Here is a 22,438-nt window from a genome sequence, read left to right as displayed (position 1 = left end):
CGACATAGTCAGTTATGATTACAGTGGGCACGGGATCATGGAGGTTGGGCCGTGGATCGATGTAAATGTGTCGCCCGGTCGGATGAATGACTTTTCTTGTTACCCCAGGCCGAAGTTCGTGCCTGGATACGCCGTCATCCAAGCAGATGACTGCTTGAAACAAGCACCGAGTCACGCCACGAACGCGAGCCATTGGCAACATTACACTATTGGGTACATTCACCTGGGTTTCCATGGAACCTGTGGTAATAATCGAAGGCGCCATGACAGCTGTGGGCTACGTAGATGTGATTGCTGACCACATGCATTCCTTCATGGACGATGTCTTTCCCAACGGCTGTGGCATCTTCAAACTGAATCCAATGAAGCACATCTGGAACGTTATGGGCATCAGCTCCGGACCCACAAATCGGTGGCCCGTGATTTACGGGAATTGTGTGACCTGTGCAGAGACATCTGGCGATCCATAGTTCCCCTAACGTACGAAGAGTTGTCGGAACCACGCCACCCAGTATCGCTCTTGTATTGCAATCCAAAGGTCTACCAACAGGCTGTTAAGCCAGTGGTTACTGTATTTTAGCTCGTCTGGGTCCACCAGAAATCAATGTAAATAGTGTCAAAATGGAGGTAAATACCATGAGTGGAATTCAATAAATAATGCAACACATTTGTTATCTCAGCCAATTTCGGTTGAAAAAATGTGGAATTTGTTGTGGGAATATTCCCACTTCAGCCTCTATAGGTTCATGAAGTGGCGGTGCTATATGTAGCTTTGAAAATGGCGTCTGTAACGGAGGTACGCTCCAAGCAGACTGCTGTCACTGAGTTTTTTTGGTGGAAAACCACAACATTGCACATATTCATAGGAGCTTACAGAAGGTTTACGGAGTTGTGGCAGTGAACAAAAGCACGGTGAGTCGTTGGGAAAGAGGTCTGTCATCATCGCAACAAGGTCGCGCAAACCAATCTCCTGGGTGCCGGCAACTGTACATAGCTGTGACACTTGCAATGTGTCCTTCGCCACAAAAATGCAAACAAACTTCTCCTTCTCCATGACAACGCAAAGCCTCATACTCATCTGCGCACCCGACTGGAGCTCACAAAACTTCATTGGACTGTTCTTCCTCATCCAACCTACAACCCGAACCTCGCACTTAACGACTTGCATCTGTCTGGCCCAATGAACTATGCGCTTTGCGGAAAGTAGTATGTGGGTGATGGGAAGATTATTGGTGGAGGAATAATATGGTGTATTGAAATCCTGAATAAAATCAAGCGGCTTTCAGAAAGAAATGTGTTGAATTACTTATTGAAGGTCCACCGTAAAATGCTTACAAATAGGGCGCGCATTGGAAATATCCAGCTCTAAAAGCACGGCCACCGAGTATGTAGCAGTCAGAGGGTTAAGTAAATTCGAATTCACTGTTTTTACACTATAAAAGAAGTAGTGAGGAAGCTGTTACGAAAAATATACCTTGAACAAGTAATTACTGCAATTCTGTAAAAAAGTTATCTTTTCCTTATGTGAAAATACCATTACATTTTGAATGTTATCTTTCGCCATTAGACAGGTATGCCTCGCGCCATTAGACAGGTATGCCTCGCTTGTTCTCTTGAATTCACAAGTTTCTACGTACCAATTGAAGGAAAAAAAAGAAAGAAAGAAATTGAATATGCACCTACTTAAAAGAGTCTGACTGAAAATTGGGATACCAACTGCCTCATTTTATCTTCCTCAGCACCTTTAAAACTTTTCCCAAAACTCTTGGCAACCGAACATATTCGTGCTCCTTATGCATGTAACTCACCTTAGTTACCAGAAGTTCTCCTCACAACCAATAGTCCAACACCGTGAGTTACTCATACTCATTCACTTCCATCTGCCCATTCTTACACGCTCATTCAGCACAATTCATTGTCATTATGTGTGTCTCTCCAACTGCCACTTCTCCCGTCCCACAGACACGGTCTCCTTCGCTCTGTCCTACTACTACTACTATTCTCATTTTCTCTCTCTCTCTCTCTCTCTCTCTCTCTCTCTCTCTCTCTCTCTCTCTCTCTCTCTCTCACAGCTAGTATCCCATTCATGCCTTACAGCTGCTTCTTGTTACGCCAGAGCCAAGGTAGCCCCTGAGGGCCGGCAACCCATATTACACCACAGAAGACAGGGTTGTCTATGTCCACGGCGTACCAAAAGCACCATGGTAAACACCGGCTAGCCGGCCGCGGTGGCCGTGCTGTTCTAGGCGCTGCAGTCCAGAACCGCGGGACTGCTACGGTCGCAGGTTCGAATCCTGCCTCGGGCATGGATGTGTGTGATGTCCTTACGTTAGTTAGGTTGAAGCAGTTCTAAGTTCTAGGGGACTGATGACCTAAGTCCCATAGTGCTCAGAGCCATTTGGACCAATTAAACACCGGCTATTTACATACAAGATAATGGAAACAGACATTCCGAGCACTACTTCCTGCAGGGAGAGCTCGAGCCACCGTCTGCAGGAAGTATCACTACGGCAAAACGTGACTGGCTGGAGACAGCTATTTAGGAGCTAGAACCAGCCCCTAAGTTCAGTTCACTACGGATGCCGATCTCGTGGACTTCGACCGCTGAAGATTACGTCTTCGTCTCTCAATTGGACTTTTACTAGTGTGTGTGTGTGTGTGTGTGTGTGTGTGTGTGTGTGTGTGTGTAAAATTAGAAGTGAACTTTTGTTTGCCTGAATTAGGAAACTTTTACTGGCATCATTATCTTTATCTTTCTTTTGTTGTTCAGTCATCAGCCTTGTAAACGTACATAAATAAAAGTTGTGTTTGTGAAAAATCGCGAATTGTCAGTCACTACATTTCTGTCTCTCCTCACTGTCACTACCTCTCTCCTTCTCCTTGTCTTTGTGATAGATTGCTTCTCATTATAACTGACTCCCACTCACTTCCATTTCCTCCTCCCCTTTATTCCTTTCCCTGTTGTGGAACTGTCAACTATGTTCCTCTGCTCCTGTGCCCTCCTCTTTCTCTCACACTGCCATTGTGGCCTTTGCCCTTTGTATACGACAACTATCTACTATCTTCCAGTATTTATTACTTTCCCGCTTCTTTCCGACTGCCACTGTGTCCTCCTCTCTCAGAATAAACAAGGGCGAACATGCTCGCAAATTCTGGGGAAAATTTTTAAAGGCGCTGAGAAAGGTAGAATGAGTTGGGTACCACACCACTTTTCAGTCAGAGTCTTTTAAACCCGAGCATATTCGCATTTTTTGTGCTTCGATAAGAGCATTTTTTCACTGGTGTCTCTTTTTCCTGCCGCAGTAGGGCATGTCACTCATATGAAAAAACTTTATGGGTCAGTAAAATTTTCATAGTTTACTTATGTGAAATTGAAATAAAGCAAAAATCATTTTACGAGTCAGATCGGCTTTTACGTACACAGAGATTTTGCATATGCTTGCATACTACGACATAGGGTTTCCAGAACCCTTGTGATGATAATGGAGACGCTTTTCAGCATAATTCTCTGTGCTACGCCTCTTTATAAACAACATTTCTGCGTCACACCGGATTTTACGTGCGTATTTTACGTGTACAAGAAAGGTAAATTTGAATCTCTGTATCTAGGAAACAGATGAAAATATAAAGAAAATTTTCCAGGTTGTTCGAGAACGGTATCTTAGGAATATACCGTCTGTGCATAGCCATCTTGAATTGCGCGACTCGCTTTTGGTAGGAAAAAATGGTAAAAAGAAAACACTTTTTTGGGATTTTCTAAGGAATCGCCTATGAACTAATGGTGCCTCTATAAGCCGCTCAAGACCCATCGTAGACCACATCAAATGAAAGAAGAACCAATCGATTTGCTCAATTTGCCTAAAGAGGAGGAAGTGTTAAATATTCATACTTAGACCCTATACTGTACTGTACTGTATTGTAGGATAGTGACACTAAGACTATCCTTATTTTGGGAATACAAATAGTCCCTAGCCCAAGGGCTATCCAAAACACTTGGCCGTATCTTTCTATCACCTATAGAACCCGAGGTATTAGTGCGGGAAGAATCTTGTGTTTGTACGAGGAGTTTTGGAACGTATTAGGTAGCGTACGCTGTCGTATACGTACCGCTTTACTAAGAAGTCGAAACCGATTATGATAGTGTTTGTGTGATCCGATACTGATAAAAGAATTTTGCTACACGACAGTCACTGTATGCCGAATCTGTGAAAGTGGCTTGATCGGGTACAGCACAACTCCTTGTTCCGCATCGCAGGAGATGACAATGGTGGCGCCCACTCAACAGACACTGCAGCGTATGCGTTCGTGTTTCCTCGTGAGACCATCAGGTACAAACAGGAATGGTTAATCTAACACTGACACGTCCAGAAGGCGAAATACTGCAGCAGGACGCATCGCATAAGTAAACATGAAAGTGGTCCCAGGGCATCATGAATCCAGTCATACTTTTAACTCAAAGATGAGACTGACTAATTTCATTTCTTGACCAGTTTGACGAACATGATAGTGCAGGGTCCGCAACTGCAGTAACTGTTTGGAAGCAAGTAACGACGCCAGTTACAACTTTATTTTCTAGATAGATTTTACTTTATAATTAGAAAATAAAATTGCAACTGGCGTCGTTATTTCTTTCTGAGAGACTAGTTCCACCCATATGTCTCTCTGCAGTGACAGATGAAGACCGCAAAGTAAACAAGCTCAAAATTTAAAGAGAAGTAAAAATGAGGTATTTTGAATACAATGTTCTCCTTCATGCCAACCAATCTCGGTCTTGCGGAAACCAACTAGAGTTAGCCTCACACGCGAGCCTGAAAGCCATGGATAAAGGGGATCATGTAGCTCCAGTGTTTCTTGAGTTCCAATAAGTTTTTGACTCAGCACCACTCCGACGCCTCGCAATGAAACCACGATCATGTGGAGTATTAAGCAAACGTTAGTGACTGCACTGAGGATTTCTTGGTAGGGGGGGACGCAGATTGCTAACCTGGGATGAGGAGCACCGACAAAATGAGAAGTGTCCCAGGGAAGAGTGTTCGGAGTCTTGCTATTCGCATTGGGTAATAACGACCTTGCAAGACAGTATCAGCAGTAATCTGAGACGTTTTGCAGTACTGTTTGAGAAGAGCTGCACAGATATTCAGTGAAATCCTTATAAGGTTTCAGAATGGAGTAAAGAATGGCAATTTGTTTTAAATGTCAGAAATAAAATATTTAGCACTTAAAAAAATGAAGAAGAAAAAAATGAACTGTTATGTCCTTTGACTCACCGTTGGAATCAGTCAGCGCATACAGATACTTAGGTGTAACAGTTAATATAGATATGAATTATAAAGATTACATATGCTCATATGGAGTTAGTGACAGTCTTTGGTTCATTTGTAGGATGCTCTGATAGTGGAAGGAGATTGCTTACAAAACACTGGTGTGGTCCATTCTCGAATACTGTTCAAGTGTGTGGGACCTGTAGCAAGTAGGACTATCAGCGACTTTGATCGTATACAAGGAAGGACTCCGTGAATGGGCGCAGGTTTGTGTGACTCGTGGAACAGCGTCATGGGTATGTTAAAGAACCTGAACTGGCAGATACGAAGACAGACGACCATTATCTCGCAAAAACCTACTTATAAAGATTCAGGAACCAGTATTGAGTGAGGAGTCTAGGAATATACTTCTGCCCCCTATGTGGCACTCCCGTAGGTATGGCGAAGACGATGTTAGACGAACTGCAAAGCTCCATATGCAAATGTAACTGGAAGAAAACATAACATCTGAAAGTACCCTTTGCCATACACTTCGCAGTGATTTGGAGAGTACATGGAAGTCCCTGAAAATGGAGAACAAGCTCCTACTGTACGAGTACGAATGACAACTAGATCGCGTCTCTCGTCAAAGGGACCATCCCAGCATTCGTCTTGCAGTCCAAGCATTCTGTGACGACCGAATGTTAAACTTGCTAAAACTATTACATGGAGACAAAGTATAAGCGTATAGGAAATCAAATTTTAAATATAGTTTCCTTTTCTTGAAATTCGATCCAAGATAGCCAAAAATATCTGCGAAGTTTCAGAAGTCTGCTTTCCTTAAAGGAGTGAAAAACTACAGCTCCGATCGATACACGTTCAAGAGCATGTTTTCGGGTTTAAAAAGATGTGTCGATTCCTTTTACAAGTATCGATTGCTTTCTTACTGCTCGAGATATATCTAAAAATCGTTAAAAGCTGGTTTCCCTACAGCTCTTTAAAATTCATGTTCCCATATATGCTCTTTACTGTATCGCTCGCGGCTAACCAAAAATGTTCTTATTTGAAAAATTAAAAAAAAATTATTTTTGAGATGTATCGAGTTTTCGACGGAAATCTTTCCCTCGATAACTGGCTAGATCTTCTCTGCAGATGGCCCTACAGAAACAGTTTTATCGTTTTTTCTTCGCAAAGAGTTGTCTACCATACTATCAAATAATTCTTACGATTTTATTAACTGTACGGATCAAAAAATGATTTCGAAGAACTCAAAATTTCGTCGCACGTCTTTTTTAACTAACTAAATGGCTCTGAGCACTATGGGACTTAACTTCTGAGGTCATAGTCCCCTAGAACTTAGAACTACTTAAACCTAACTAACCTAAGGACATCACACACCTCCATGACCGAGGCAGGATTCGAACCTGCGTTTTAACTAACTATCTCAATTTCTATTATATGAAAATAACTTTTAAAGAAAGCAATTGCTAACATTTTTTCTATAATTTAAAAAGAATTTTTTTCTACGGTGTTCTGGAGCAGATATAACACTTTTTTTAAAAAAAATCCAGTAGACACAATTAACTCTTTACAGCCTTAAAAGAACGTAGTTAGCTGCACTGCAGAAGGTCGAGCAAATCCTTTTTTTCTTTTTTTTTACGTTCGTGGCAAAATGTCAGCAGTTTCTTTCTTTGAAAGTTATTTTCATAAAATAAAAATTGGGATACTTAGCTCAAAAAGCAAGTGAAATGAGGGTCAAGTTGTTCGAAGCCATTTTTGGATCCTTACAATTAATAATATCGTAACAAGTATTTAATAGAGTGGTAGCAAAACACCTTTTGAAGGAAAGAAAGCCTAAAACCGTTACTGAAAGGCATTCTGCTGAGAAGAAATAGCCAATTATCGAGAGCACCTTCTTTCCGAAAAATCGGTATGTCAAAAAATAATTAACATTTTTGAAATATTTCAAACAAGAACTTTGTCTTACCGCGGAATATACATACTATAAATGCAAGTCTGGGAACGTGGATGTTAACGAGTTATGGAGAACTCAGTTATAACGGTTTTTCGATCATCTGGGACCGTTAGAAAGGAATCGAGCTAAGTTTTTTACTCATTTACGAAAAACTATTGTTTACAACTTTGCGGATATTTTTCAGCAATTCGGTCATCTTGGATCGTGTTTCAACTTTTAAGTCATTTTCAACCAGGTGTCCGTATACATTTTGTCACATAGTGCAGGTTACATTAACGTCGGTTGCTAACATGGTCTGGAGGTTGCTTGGGAACTGACGACCAATTTCGCTCAAATTTTTTGTTTTCGAGGAATAATTTTTGCAGTCATTCTCCAAAATGCTTGGACTATTAAGCGATTTAGTGAAGTCACTGAAGCCTAAATCTGTATCCTGGACGGAGGTTCGGACACTTTTTCTCTCTAATGCGAGTCCTTCGTAATGGCCATCAGTCATCTAGCTTGGTGAATGTGAAGAGACCGGTGTACAGTCATTCCTCGAGCTCGTGATGAAAGTACTGTTACGAGCATGCAGTATGAACGTAATGGCAAACTACATATCAAGGCATAAGGATAAATTCTCAGCAGCGTTATGCGATCTTTGCTGCACGAAATCTGACGAGGCGACGAGACAGCGGTATCGGTGTTGTGACTCACCCGAGGAAGATGATGGTGAAGTAGACGACTTCGATGTAGCCGCAGTTGAGGGTGAAGGTGTAGATGACGAGGCCCACCAGAGACATGAAGTAGATGGCCAGCGTCACCTCTCTGGAACGGACAGACGACACACAGGATGTAGCACACGTACTGTCAAGTAGCAGACGACAGATATCATTGTACGTTACTGTTTGGAAGAATGCAGACAGGAAGCTAGAACCTTAAATTTAGACATAGGTGATTATCATTTTTAAAAAAAGCCAGTATCAATATCACAATGTTACCGCATGGTAGTTCTACAACAGTATTCAGAAAAACTACTCAGTATACAGAATGTAATAAAGTGATACCGACAAAATTCTTTTTAAATATATTGTCTTTCGGAACTTGTCCATAGAGCCATCTCAACACAGGAAATATTATATTACCATTTATTTCGACAATTAACGGTAGACATTAGTTTAAGTCGTAGTCTGGGACGAAGTTACACAGGCTTAACGAAGGTCTGATTCGACATAATGCCGGCCGAAGTGGCCGTGCGGTTAAAGGCGCTGCAGTCTGGAACCGCGAGACCGCTACGGTCGCAGGTTCGAATCCTGCCTCGGGCATGGATGTTTGTGATGTCCTTAGGTTAGTTAGGTTTAACTAGTTCTAAGTTCTAGGGGACTAATGACCTCAGCAGTTGAGTCCCATAGTGCTCAGAGCCATTTGATTCGACATAAAACAAGTTTCACAGTCAGCTTATACTAAAACTAGTAATCAAGACGAAAACGCAAAACAAGATATACACTGGTAATATGCTACTAAAATCTTACTGACAGGAAATGATAAATCGCCGTTCGTACAGATTTTGTCTATTCCCAGTTCAGTCCATATTAATATGTGTCTAAATTAACAATAAAATGTTCTTTATGCATCTTGTAAGTATTGTTTCGAAAGCTGTGGAAGAGAACAATATTTCTGCAGATCTGTAAGTACCGTCTAGAAAGAATATGAGAGCGGTTTAGAAGAATCAGATCTGTCTATTACAAACAATGGAAAATCCGGGTTGGATCGTATCAATATTATGAAAAGGACAGGTGCTGCTCATCCTATAGCGGAGATGCTGAATCGCAGACAGGCACAACAAAAAAGACTGTCGGAGCTTTCGGCCAACAAGGCCTTCGTCGAAAATAGACAACATACACAAACAGCCCGTCTGGCTTCAACTTCCAGAGACAGTGGTCATATGTGTGTCAATTCGGGTTGAGCGCGCGCGCGTGTGCGTGTGCGTGTGTTTTTCTCATAGAGGGGGCTTGCACCCCTTGTTGCTTTGCGTGGCACTATCACAGCACGGGCCTACATTGACATTTTAAGCAACTTCTTGCTTCCCACTGTCGAAGAGCAATTCTGGGATGGCGACTGCATCTTCAACACGATCGAGCACCTGTTCATAATGCACATTCTCTGGTAGAGTGGTTACACGACAATAACATCCCCATAATGGACTGGCCTGTAAAACGTCATGATCTGAATACTACAGAACACCTTTGGGATGTTTTGTTTTGGAACGCCGACTTCGTGCCAGGCCTCAACGACCAACATCGATACCTCTCCTCAGTGCAGCACTCAGTGAAGAACGGGCTGCCATTCCCCAAGAAACCTTCCAGCACCTGATGGAACATATGCCTGCGAGAGTGGCACTTGTCATCAAGGCTAAGGGTGGGCCAACACCATATTAAATTCCAGCATTACCGATAGAGGGCGCCACGAACTTTTAAGTCATTTTCAACCAGGTGTCCGGATACATTTTGTCACATAGTGCAGGTTACATTATCGTCGGTTGCTAACATGGTCTGGAGATTGCTTGGGAACTGACGACCAAGAGCCCGAAGATTACTTGCAAGTACGTGTATGTGATGTGTGATGTGTGTTCCTATCGACTAACTTGGACGTTTTGTAGAGGACATCTCGACGAAAAAAATTCAGGTTACGAAACGATGTACAAAAAGTCATCCAACGACGCCAAAGACCATCGGGACCAACAACTGGCGCTAGGTTACTACATTGAGGCAAAATAGTTTCTTCGCTAGTGGACCACCCTGACAGCATTGATGGCGTCAGATGCATCAATGCCTCATCACAGCGACTCCGTATCAACATTCAAATTCACGATTGTTGCAGATGGTTTCGTTTAGTGGCAGGCAGTGGCCCCTTTGACTTCGATGTTAGGGGCGCGATTGCACGATTTTTTCAGGTATTGCGTTGTGTTATAAATGCCCCTCCCCCCTCCTGACACCGTTTACAACCACTCGAAGTTTATTGGTATCTTTTGTTGCAGTCTGTAAGAGACTAATGAAATATGAGTGGGAACAGTGACAAACGGAGAAGGAAAGTAGAGACATTGCCAGAAAGGACCCCCAAAAATTTCCCCACAAAGCGGAATTGTGCTGTATGTATAGGAAGAATTCTCGTAGCACTGAAAACGTGCCTGACTCAAAAGGAAAGTTCACGATCCCCCTCAGTTCTGCAGAAAACGCTGTTATGGTTCCGTAGTTGATGGTGATATTTCAGGAAATAAGCCTTCCACAGCTCCAGCTGACTTCTTTAAAAATTTCTTTTCAGGCCAGCTAAAGACCATGTCAAGATAAATATTAATTTCTCTTTTGTCTCATCTTTCACTAAAATTCTTTAATTTTCTCAGAATGAGCTCTTTCTCTCTCATATGAACTTGTGACTCGAGTAATTTTTCTGTTTGTTTTATATTCCTGTAAACTACTTAATTTATTGACTTCTATTCTGATCATGTCTCTGTTATGCCTCCTATTCAACCTACTTCACTGTTAAGTCCTTCTTTTGTCTTACTCCCCTTCCATTTTGTTTGTCTGCTTTTCTACGTGGATCTTTTTTGTTAATCTGTCTCTGTTCATTCTCTCTAGATTCGAGTGTAACACGCCTCTTTCTGATTTAATTTTTTGTTTTAGCACAAATGAGTATATTTAATTATTCGGAAAACCGAATTGTCGTCTTTTTTCGTGACTGGACCTTATATTTTTCGCAAGATTCCTGTTTCTGTCTTTTCTAAATCTCCTAAAGCCATTATTGTCGAGATAAAACTGGTGTTTCTCACCTACAGAGGACTTCTGGTTCTACAACTGTATTATAATGCCTTAATTTAAGATCTTTAGAAAAAAGCATTTTGCTGTTGTTTCGATTTCTCAATCTCAAGTATGCTCTTTACATGTATTAAGTTGTCTGCTTTGTTGTTGTTGGTGGTGGTGGTGGTGGTGGTGGTGGTGGTGGTGGTGGTGGTGGTGGTGTCGTCGTCGTTATACTTAGTTTTCAAAATTCTTAATGAGCTGCTTTTGTTTGTCATGTGCTTTGTCTTTTCAAAGGATATTTAAAGACCTGCCTTCTCAGCTGTCTATCTGAGAAGTTCTAGTCATTTCTTTACACTGTCCAAAATTCTATTATTTCGATATGATCTGCGAAAGCCAAACAATTTAGTGCTTCTTTCGGTCACCCAGCTTCATGTGGTTGTTAAGTTTCTGTTTTCCTATGCCTATTTTCCATTGTCTCTCAACTTTTTCCAGCATACGATTGAATAATAGTGGTGACAAACTGACAGTTTGTCTCACTCCTGATGCAATATGGAAGGGATCAGAAATTGTTCCAAGAAATTTTACAAGTTTAAAGGCTAAAGCCTCATTATCAAAAGATCACCATCATACGGCCTTAATAGATGCAAGGAAGCCAGAAAGTATAGAACTGACGACCAAAATTAAGTAGGCTCGCCGACATCAAATCGTAAGTTTCAATCTTACAAACGATCATACGGAGGGTCGCATTACATACAAAATCAGTATTCGAGATTGACGATGTGGATGGAACACTCACAAGGCAACTACTTTAAAGAAGCCTGGAAGCCAAACATTCCTACAGACCAAGTTGACACTAGAATCGCGTTATGCGCAACGTGTGACAGTCACCGACTTATACCTGAACAGGATGTCGATCTGTAACAATTTGAACGTGCTGGTTAAATAGCGAGTCATTTCATTTCATTTCATGCCCAACACCACATAACGCCCGCAGAGTGTTACTAGAATACGAAAGAAAATACTTTCTGCTGTTTCCGCCAACATGAACTTGTTACATCTGATGTTACCCAGTAGTGGAGCAGGATAAAATGAATTGTTTAGTACACAGTGGAAAAACAGTCACAACTCTCTCGAATCATTTCAAAACTTGAAGATTATCGGAAAAATGACGGATGGATCAGAACAACTGATTCCATTTTTCTTAACCTGCGTTTCACTCGTACTTCCTTTGTGTAAAACAACACCATGACATGCGGCAAAAGTCAATAAAAAAAATCACGCATGGTAGATGTGATGTACACGAACAGACAAAAAAATGATTACAGTTTCAGAAGAATTCGTTAATTTATTCAAGATAAAGAGCTTCACACGTTGAGAATGTCAAGAACGCGTTGGTCTAACTCTGGCCCTTATGCAAGCAGTTAGTAGGCTTGGCAATGATTGACAGAGTTGTTGGATGTCCTCATAAGGGACACATTGTGTCCAATTAGCGTGTTATATCGTCAGAAGCCCTGCCTACAATGCTTCAAACGGTCTCAGTAGGGAGACATCCGTCGACCTTGTTGGTGAAAGTAGGGTTCGGCAAGCACGAAGACAGACGGCAGAAACTCTCCCCGTGGGGCGGTGGGCATTCTCTTGCTGAAATGTAAGCCCAGGATAGACCGTCAGGAAGGGCAAAAAAATGGGGCGTAGAGCGTTGTCGATGTACCACTGTGCTGTGTCGGTGCAGTGGATGACAACCAAAGTAGGTGTGTTTTGTAATTCGTAAAATAATGTGTTGGAAACATGTAGACATCTCTTGAACAAACTTGACATTCTTTACTCAGACATGGCACTACTGATGACAACTACGAATGGACTAAGCAAGTATTCATTAAGTTCTAACTGATATTACAGCGTGCAAGGGGTACCTACTTTGGAGTCTTAAGCGACACACATTTCTACTCACTTCGTACCTGAAATTGCGCCCTACCTGTCAGCATATGTTGCCAATAAATAAACAAGGCACACAAATTCGACAATTTATTTCTCTCAACAGGATGTTAAGTAATGAGGTTCTAGGCATGTTATTTACACCTCTGTGTACTGAGTTTGGTCTGTTTGGACGGTAGAGATACATGTTGAACTTGAGATATAATGGATTTCGGGAATGATTTCACAAATGCATGTGAATTTCCTGCGGGATGTAGACAGTAAATATAAAAACCATACGGAATATTTATGAAGCACTAACCATCCCACTATTATCTGCAGGGGCACAACCACGATAAATTGTAAAAATTTAGTTCATCTCCAAACGAAGCATTGCAGTACTGGGTTGCTGAGAGCTAACACCTGAAATTTTATATTCGGCACACCCTTGACTCTGTGGATCTCGGAATACTGAATTTCCCTAACGATTTCCGGAATGGAATATCCGACTCGTCTAACTCCAACGACCATTCCGATTTCGAAGTCTGTTAATTTCCGTAGTGCTGGCAGAGTCACGCCGGAAACCTCTTCACTTGAATCACCTGAATACAAACGACAGCTCTGCCAATTCACTGCCCTTTTATACGCTGTGGACCCGATACTACTGCCATCTATATATGTGCATATCGCTACCCCACGACGTTTGTCACTTCAGTGTAGATACAGCCTCGATACCTGGAGTGTCAGGTTTAGTGTTGGTGCTGTAGAATAGTGCTGATGAGATATGTGATGTGAGAGGTGACGCAGCGATGAGTCTGGTGGCTAAGAAATTGATTTATGCAGACAGCATGTGACAACATCGTTACGTATCCGGCCGCAACCACCATAACTGAGCACAACAAGGACCAATGTGAAGAGGCAACCAATATTAATCGTTAGGGAAATGGCTCCACATCGGCAAATAAAAAAGCTACCGTAGTTCATTTACTTTCTTTACATAATATCATATGGGAATCATTTTTAGGGTAAAACATCAATCCAAACTAAGGTTTACAGTCCAAAAGCTTCTAACGCGAATTATTTGTGAGGTAAACTCAAGAATTTCCTGCAGAGTCCTGTTCAGAGAACTGGGGATACCAACTACTGCTTCCCAATATATTTATTCCATAATGAAATTTGTCATAGAAAAGTGTTTCTTTTTCAGACCAACAGCTCAGTTCATGGAATCAGTACCAGACATGAAAAATCTTAACAAAGATAGTCACTTACTTTGGTATAGAAAGGGCTGTTATTCATGAACATACATTTAAAGTAACTCCCTAGCAACCATAAATAAGTTTAGAAACTGTTAAGTTCACTATAAGAGGAGCCTAAAGATTACATGGATACTAAACTCCGTCTATCCCACTGAACAGAAACTGTTGACGCATATGTTGTTAATAAAGTCAAATAACGCGAAAAATACATAAAGTATGACTTCTGAGCATCTTTACTGCAGTATTGTGATCAATGGAAAAAGGTAGTGTAAATTAAATTACTATTTGATGACTTGTGGCTACATTAGCCTAATTATTATCTTATGTATCTCACTGCATGTACATTTACATGTTTCTAAAGACCTAATAAAGAAATATATGCTTCAGATTTTTCGACTTATCCACATTCATGAGTACCAGTTCAGTTGGGATCTATGGATGGAACATTTCATATCTCTCGATTTTAGTGTGTTATTTTTTCTAAAGATTTCATCGCTGCAGAAGAGTGGACCATGTAGCGTATATAATCTAAATGTTGCGGGTCAAGTACTCATTCATACTAGTCATGTTTGGTACTCACTTTTACTCTAGTGTATTTTAGTATACTCATACTAGTGAGTCTTGTCATATGGTCTACTCACTTCTACTCACTGCTCTCGGATACTCACTTGTACTTGTGGATTTGTGGTGCCGGATACTTACATGTACTTGTGCGTCTTGTGGTGTTGACCATTCACTTGTACTGTAGTATTAGGTACTCACTTGCACTCATGCGTTTTATGGTGTTGAGTACTCATGTTGAATACTCACGTTTACTTGTGCATCCTGAGGTGTCAGCTACGCACTTGTACTGTGTTGTTAGCTAACTTGCACTTGCACTCTGCTTTTGCTATGTTGGCTACTCACTTGTACTCAAGTGGTGTCAGATACTCAGTTGTATGCGTGTGACTTCGAATGTTGGGTACTCACATGTGCATCTTTTTTGATATCAGATACTTACTTGTGCATTTTATGGTGTTGGCTACTCACTTGTATTAGTGAGTCTTATGGTGTTGCCTACTCACTTGTACTGTGGTGTGAAGTACTCACTTGTACTCACGCCTTTTGATATGTTAGCTACTCTGTTGCACTATTGTGTCCAGTGGTGCTGGTACTCACTTGTATATGAATGACTTGAAGTATCGATTACTCACTTGTACTCATGTGTCTTATAGTTGAAAGGTCTCTCTTGGATTGCTTTCATGTTAATTTTTTAAAACTGTTGTCATTTACGGCATACATTCCGCTTCTAAATTTACTGTGGTGTTTCTGACTATCTGGGAGGAGACTGAGCAGTGGAACGTGTTACTTTTACACATAATCAAGAACGATCTGTCACACTACTACACTTTAAAACACAGTTTATATGTAATTCATGTCACACAGTCTCATACAGAACCTACATCCGCTTTCTTTTATATACTGTATATGATAAGATACTGTCATCCCCCTTCCCTTCTGTGTGAAAGGATGAATGAGCAAATGTATTTCTAGTTGCATGCTTGATGGTAGCAGACAAGCCTGTCTGCTAGAGAACAGTAGGACCAACATCGGAACAGGTAGCTACGCTTTCTAAAAGCAAAGAGTTTTCTATTCTTAGTATGGTCTTGTCCGTCCCTTGTCATGTTGGTATAGGAAGCTGCCTCTCTGGTCACTTCCGTTGGTATCTGTTAAGCACCCTCGGTAGGGGTCCAGGCAGTCTGTCCGCGGCGAGCGTCTGAAGTGGTAAGATCTCCGGTTAAGCGCGTTTCTGCTAAGTCTGTAGGACAATGGATTTCTTAAGTTCAGCCTAACTGAAAATTGAATCACCTTTATTTCAGGTTTAGATCTAAAATATCTAATGTTATCTTAAATTGCAATGCAGTGTAATTCGAGTGTGATGTTCAGAATATCTTCCAGTAGTTGCTTTGTCACTACTTTGTGAGTAAAGTGGAACCACATGAGGATGATTCGTAACTCTGAGATCATCACTCTTAAATACGAATGTGCGTGAGATTATAATGTCTCGTCTTGACAATATTTTTCAATATAGCAACTTTTCTTTATGTTCAACCCACGTGGGGTGTACTTTGTGAGACCAGTACCACGTGTGTATACAATTGTTTGACCCATCAGGTTCATAGTAAAACGATAGTAACCAGTTCCAAGTTTTTCTTTTGTAATTTGTGTTTCGATGTAATTTATATTAATTATCAAAATTATTGTGGAGTTACACTCTTTGTGTAAACCAAGTTGACCACGTGAAGCATGTAGTGTAATCATCAAAGTAGCCCTCAGCTATTCTTTTCGGGAAGATTTCACAGAGAGTTAGTATGAATTTAGGATACCAGCGTATGGTAATTTCATGACGGACAGGATTGGGCTACGAACATAACTTCTTTGGGTGAAAATTGAATCGGTTGGTTGTGGTTAATTTCCTCTTGCATATGTTTCAACGTTCTTCGTGTGTTATTTTATGAATGCAGTGTTCTATGCAGTCTCCCAATCTAGGTTCCATATTTGATGTGTTCCGTAAGATTACAAACACACATTTTCAAAATCCTAAATAAGGCACCAGTTTAGTTATGAATCAAGTTTAATATGCTGAAATTTTAACGGAACAATGATCAATGTTAAAATAAATGTCCAAATATAAACTTATTTATTTCTTTTTATTTAAATTGTCTATATGTTATCGTAAGATGACTACTAAAAGATTATAATTAATGTTAATCTGGTTGGGAATTTGGTAAGCTAGACTGGATACCTGGTGAAACAGTTGCTCAGTAATGCAAGGTTAACTTCCTCAGATAGCTCACAGCTTTTAACCCACTTTTATGGTCTTGAATATCAGCACCGCTTTCAGAACAAATTAATGCAACAACATTACATAGTGCCAAGTACTCACTTGTACTCATACATCTAGTGATGTCGTGTATTCAGTCATACTTGTGCGTCATGCGTTGTAGGGTACTTACTTGTACTTGTGTATCATGTGGTGTAGGGTACTCACTTGTACTTGTGCGTCTTGTCGAGCACGACGCCGCAGCAGACGCTGCCCACCATCCCGGCCAGCACCATCACCAGACCCAGCCGGCCCACGTCCACCTCACGACCCTGGAACACACCACGACACCACACCAAATGCTTACCATCCTCAGCGACTCTGGGCTGTTCAAGAGGGAACGCGAAAGCTAAACTCATTTACTGCTGACACAGTCAATATGGAAGGCTAAGACAAATTACACTGCCCAACAGAATTAAAGGATCACTTTTTCGAAGCCCTGTTATAGCGTCCCATAGCGACACATAATTGTGACTGGCTCAAAGGTTAGGTTAGTGTGTTTTAACGTCCCGTCGACAACGAGGTCATTAGAGACGGAGCGCAAGCTCAGATTAGGGAAGGATGGGGAAGGAAATCGGCCGTGCCCTTTCAAAGGAACCATCCCGGCATTTGCCTGAAACGATTTAGGGAAATCACGGAAAACCTAAATCAGGATGGCTGGAGACGGGATTGAACCGTCGTCCTCCCGAATGCGAGTCCAGTGTGTTACCCACTGCGCCACCTCGCTCGGTGGCTCAAAGGTGATTATAACCTTCCTCTGTAATGATGCAAAAGCATGACCCCATGCGATATCATCCTTGGGCTCGACGAAGCTTCAAAACAGCAGTATGTCGACACTTACGAAGAAAAGGCCACAGTTCGGAAGTTAATGTGACGTTTAAGCTGTGTTAATGACGTCACATTGGCACCAAATTTCACCACAGTTCTGCCCAACGCCACCGTGGACTTAGACGAAGAGAAGATCGTCACAGGCCCTTTTACCCATATTTCACCCCTTCTTTGACGCCTCTGCGATGAAGGCCAGAACCGCGACGTGCAGCACTGAAATCGCGCAGTATTCTTATCGGTGGTCGAGCAAAACGTTCCACACACACACACACACCACTGCTCAGAACAGGCACGAAAAGGCCTGAGGGAGTGGCGTAAACGGCGTCAATAAAACCACTCCTTTCCCTGGGCGTTGACTCCCACACATTTTTCTGTCGAAAACTACAGTTGTCAGTGTGATGAGCAGCAGGAAGACGTTCTGGACAACCGTGACACTGCTGACACCCTCTAACGTTTCAACCGTTCTATAAGGATATTTGGGAGCTCTGTTCTCACTGAGCGTGATAGCACCCCTTTGGTGCACAGCGCGGTCGCAATTTTCACTGTCGCGTCCAGCTCACATGTTGCAACCAGTGGGGTTACGGCGCTCTTATTTCGCGTCCTCCTGCGGCGGGAGGGGGCAGGGGGCGCGTGCGGTATTGACACATGCTCGAATAAAATAACAAAGGGTCCTTCTGATACCTCTCAGTTTGGCAAAACCCTCGCTGGCACTCACCCACTTTTATTGAGAGTCTTAAGGGAGGTAGGACGTCAAACGGGCCGACTTCGAGCAGGAGAGGCATCTCACGACATTTTAATTTCCAGTGTCTATACTTTTACAAATAAATTCATAAAACTTTGTCAGCATCACCACGAAGGATTCAGGATTCACACCCATTGCAGTGGAAGTTCGAAAAAATAACAAAATAAATTTTTTTTACGTGCGAAATTTCATCATTTTTTCACTTACTAATGGCTGCATTTGTTGCTATAGGTACACTTTTCTTTGTAAGTTAGAGAGATTCTTTGATGAATTTTGCACAGCATACATACCATACTCACAGGTGTATGAAACTCTAGAATTTATTTAATTTATGAAAAAAACGAATGAGCTGTTATATTTTAAACTTCATGTTTAGAAGAAACACAAATTTTATAGTTAATTACCTCAATTTTTGCCACACTTTTTAATAGATTTGGAAAATTCTAGAGTTTCATACACCTTTAAGTATGGTTTGTTGTTGTTGTTGTTGTTGTTGTTGTTGTTGTTGTGGTCCTCAGTCCTGAGACTGGTTTGATGCAGCTCTCCATGCTACTCTATCCTGTGCAAGCTTCTTCATCTCCCAGTACCTACTGCAACCTACATCCTTCTGAATTTGTGCAAAATTTATCGAAGAATCTCTCTTACTTATGAAGAAAAGTGTACCTATAGCAACAAATGCTGCCATTAGTAAGCGAAAAAAATGATGAAATTTCACACGTAAAAAAATTACTTCGTTATGTTTTAGAACTTCCGCTGCTATTAGTGTGAATTCTGAATCCTTCCTGGTCGTGCTAACAAAGTTTTATGAATTTATTTGTAAAGGTATAGACACTGGAAATTGAAATGTCCTGTGGTGCCTCTCCTGCTCCTAGTCGGCCCGTTTGACGTCCTACCCCCTTAAAAATGGTCTTGTACAGAGAGAACCTGTGAAGTACTCCGAGGTGCCTGCAGGTGGGCAACCCCAGACAGCCCTGATGCCGGCCGCTGGTGGCCGAGCGGTTCTGGCGCTACAGTCTGGAACCGCGCGACCGCTACGGTCGCAGGTTCGAATCCTGCCTCGGGCATGGATGTGTGTGTTGTCCTTAGGTTAGTTAGGTTTAAGTAGTTCTAAGTTCTAGGGGACTTATGACCTCAGCAGTTGAGTCCCATAGTACTCAGAGCCATTTGAACCATTTGAACAGCCCTGATATTCCAATTGCCCACCTGTTGGCGCCTGTCAGCACGTCCCTTTGCTGTTTTACGACGGTTGTTCGGAAAGTGAGGAACGATCGGTCGCGAAATGGAAACCGCAGTGAAAATCAAAACTGTTTTCTTTGCACATTTAGCTACACCTTCCAGGTACTTCTCTACATAGTCGCCGCTCCAACTTAGACATTTGTCGGAGCGTTATACCAAATTTCCAACACCACCGTCATAGAAGGCAGCCGCCTGTGCTTTCCGATAGTTCTCTACACTGGTCTATAGCGAGTAGCCTGCACCCAAGTGTTGTCTTCGTATCCACAGTTTCATGTGAACAGAGGTGATGCTCAGGACGAGCCAATTAGGGCTGTGTTGTGGGTGATCGAACACTTCCCATCGAAAAGGCTGCGAGAGCATCTTCACTGCCCCTGCAGAATGCGGCTGAGAATTGCCATGAAGAAGGAAGTGCGTGGCAGTTGTGTCAGGCGGGCTGCATTCATTAAGGCGAAGCCTCTCAGCGGGCTCTCCTACTTGGGGGGAGATATTGTTGTTCTAGGCACCTTTACTCGCACACAGTGAGCTCACGACTGAAAAGAGCGTCTTGATGCGATCGAGTCATACTAGAGACACTGCCCAAAACATCTGTGAAAAGCCCCATCGGATTTTCACAGTGGTTTCCATTTGGCGACTGATCGTTCCTCACTTTCCAAATAGCCTCGCATTCACACATCTGTGAATTTCGCTCCCTCTCCCCTTCCCCCACTTCCCCCCTCCCCTCCCCTCGATCACTCCACGTGAAATAAATTTTGATAAACTATAAATTTCGTGGAATGGTTTTGATGAGTCCATAACGCTTCCAACCTGTACACGGGAATAAAAATGGCGGTGGCGCTGCGGTTCAAAGGGGTATGATATGTGTGGGAATCAATGTACCACAGAAAGGGGTGGTTTCATAGACGCCATTTATTCCATCCCCTCAAGCCTTTTCATGCCGGGTCTGAGCGTTGGCGAGTCTGGAATTTTTTCCTCGGCGACTCATTAACAAGTGGTGTGACTCAGTGCTGGGTGTCGTGGTTCTGACCTCCTTCGCAGAGGCGTCAAAGAAAGGACGAAATTTCAGTAAGAGGGTCTAGGACGATCTTCCCATCGTGTGAAACGCATACGGTGGCGTTGGGCAGAACTGTGATGAAATTTGGTGCCATTGTGACATCGTTAACGCACTTTACACATCACATGAACTGAGCTGTGGCGTTTTTTCGCATGTGCCGACATTTTTGCTGTTTGAAGCGCCATAGAGCCCCAGGGGGGGGGGGGGGGGGGCGTCGCAGTGCACCGTGCGTTTGCATCGTTACACAGGAAGGTTTTTGTGAACCAAATTTCACAGTTATGCGTCGCAGTCGGAGGCTATTACGGATTTTTGAAAAAGTGGTTCTTGAATTCTGTTGCGCAGTGTGTAGAACATCTCCCACTCCATGTGGGCAACTGGCACAACAACCGTAGGAAAATTATTTTTTTGAACAAAACAGTCTTGGTTACGAAAATATTGTTTTAATGACGCGTTTAGCTTTTGTAGGGCATCGTCTAGTTATCTACAAAAATAATAAATTAAAAATAATAGTTAAGGAATGGTTCTATCATGTACGGGCATAATAAAATATATAAGGAAATTTCTACCAATTATAGATTGAGGACATCCATAGAACTAGTATGCTGCTGAATAAGCGTCCGTCCAGTTCCAGAAAAGCGAGGCATGTGCCTAGACAATGAACACGAAGTTATAAGCAAACCTTAAGAAGAAAGAATGAATGTCGTAGTGGTAAGTCAAAGTGTTAAAATACAAAACGATGCCTCTGGTACAGTCATGACGGAAGGTACTGTGATGCAGCGATAGGAATAGCTAATTTTATGGTTCTTTGAGTACTGAATCCATGCCTAACATCAGTTTTGTCGCAATGTGACTTTTTACAAACTATAAAACAGCAAAACTTACGAAACCGGTATGGAAAGTAATTTAATTTTTCAATATGTGAACAAATGTTTTATTGAAGTACAGATATGAAAACTCGTCTTTATTTCATAGTAATTACGTGACTATCGGCTTACATTTCGTCTCTCTCTCTCTCTCTCTCTCTCTCTCTCTCTCTCTCTCTCTCTCTCTCTGCTTGAAGATAGTAGTTAAAAAAGTGAATCTTTAAGTTCACTGGACAGCCTAATGTCTTTAAATTCTCACCGTATTGCCTAGAACAGATAAATAATGTGGTCCCTTTTTGTTGCCTCCCACTTACAGTCATTTTTGATTCAAAGTTCTGTGGACATTGTTTTCGGAGCTAATTGTTTATTGAGATCCACATTCTTGAGTTGAATTGTGTGACAGGTGATTCTGTTAGATAAAATGACGTTTTACAGCAGCTTCCTCTTCGATTCGCCAATGGAGTGGCAAGAAGAACACTTACCCCCTTCCCCCATGAATCTGGAGCACAGAGCTTTTATTCGCTAAAGAATTCTCATACGCTTCTAGAAGTGATTTCCCTAGCATTACGTGACTGATCGTGGGTTTAGCAGCTGCTGTATAACTTACGTTTGTTTGATTGTCATATCGCTTTTGGAAAATTACGCTGTTTCTTTCGGTGGAGCTGCATTTTTTCACTTTCAAGGAAGACTGGATTCAGTG

General features: G+C 41.9%; 1 protein-coding gene across 1 annotated transcript in view; it reads right to left on the bottom strand.

Annotated features, from left to right (window-relative positions):
- Positions 1 to 22,438, bottom strand: part of LOC126199670 (feline leukemia virus subgroup C receptor-related protein 2) — a 745,948-nt gene that overhangs the window by 69,463 nt on the left and 654,047 nt on the right. The window contains exons 5-6 of the mRNA XM_049936597.1: positions 17,187 to 17,290; positions 7,909 to 8,019 (exon numbers count right to left, since the gene is read on the bottom strand). Coding sequence (XP_049792554.1) covers positions 7,909 to 8,019; positions 17,187 to 17,290 — 215 coding nt within the window. The remainder of the gene's footprint in view (positions 1 to 7,908; positions 8,020 to 17,186; positions 17,291 to 22,438) is intronic.

Source organism: Schistocerca nitens, chromosome 8 (genome assembly GCF_023898315.1).
Source record: "Schistocerca nitens isolate TAMUIC-IGC-003100 chromosome 8, iqSchNite1.1, whole genome shotgun sequence".
Classification (NCBI taxonomy): domain Eukaryota; kingdom Metazoa; phylum Arthropoda; class Insecta; order Orthoptera; family Acrididae; genus Schistocerca; species Schistocerca nitens.
The sequence above is the reverse complement of the archived record's forward strand: the minus strand, read 5'-3'. Positions and strand labels throughout refer to the sequence as shown.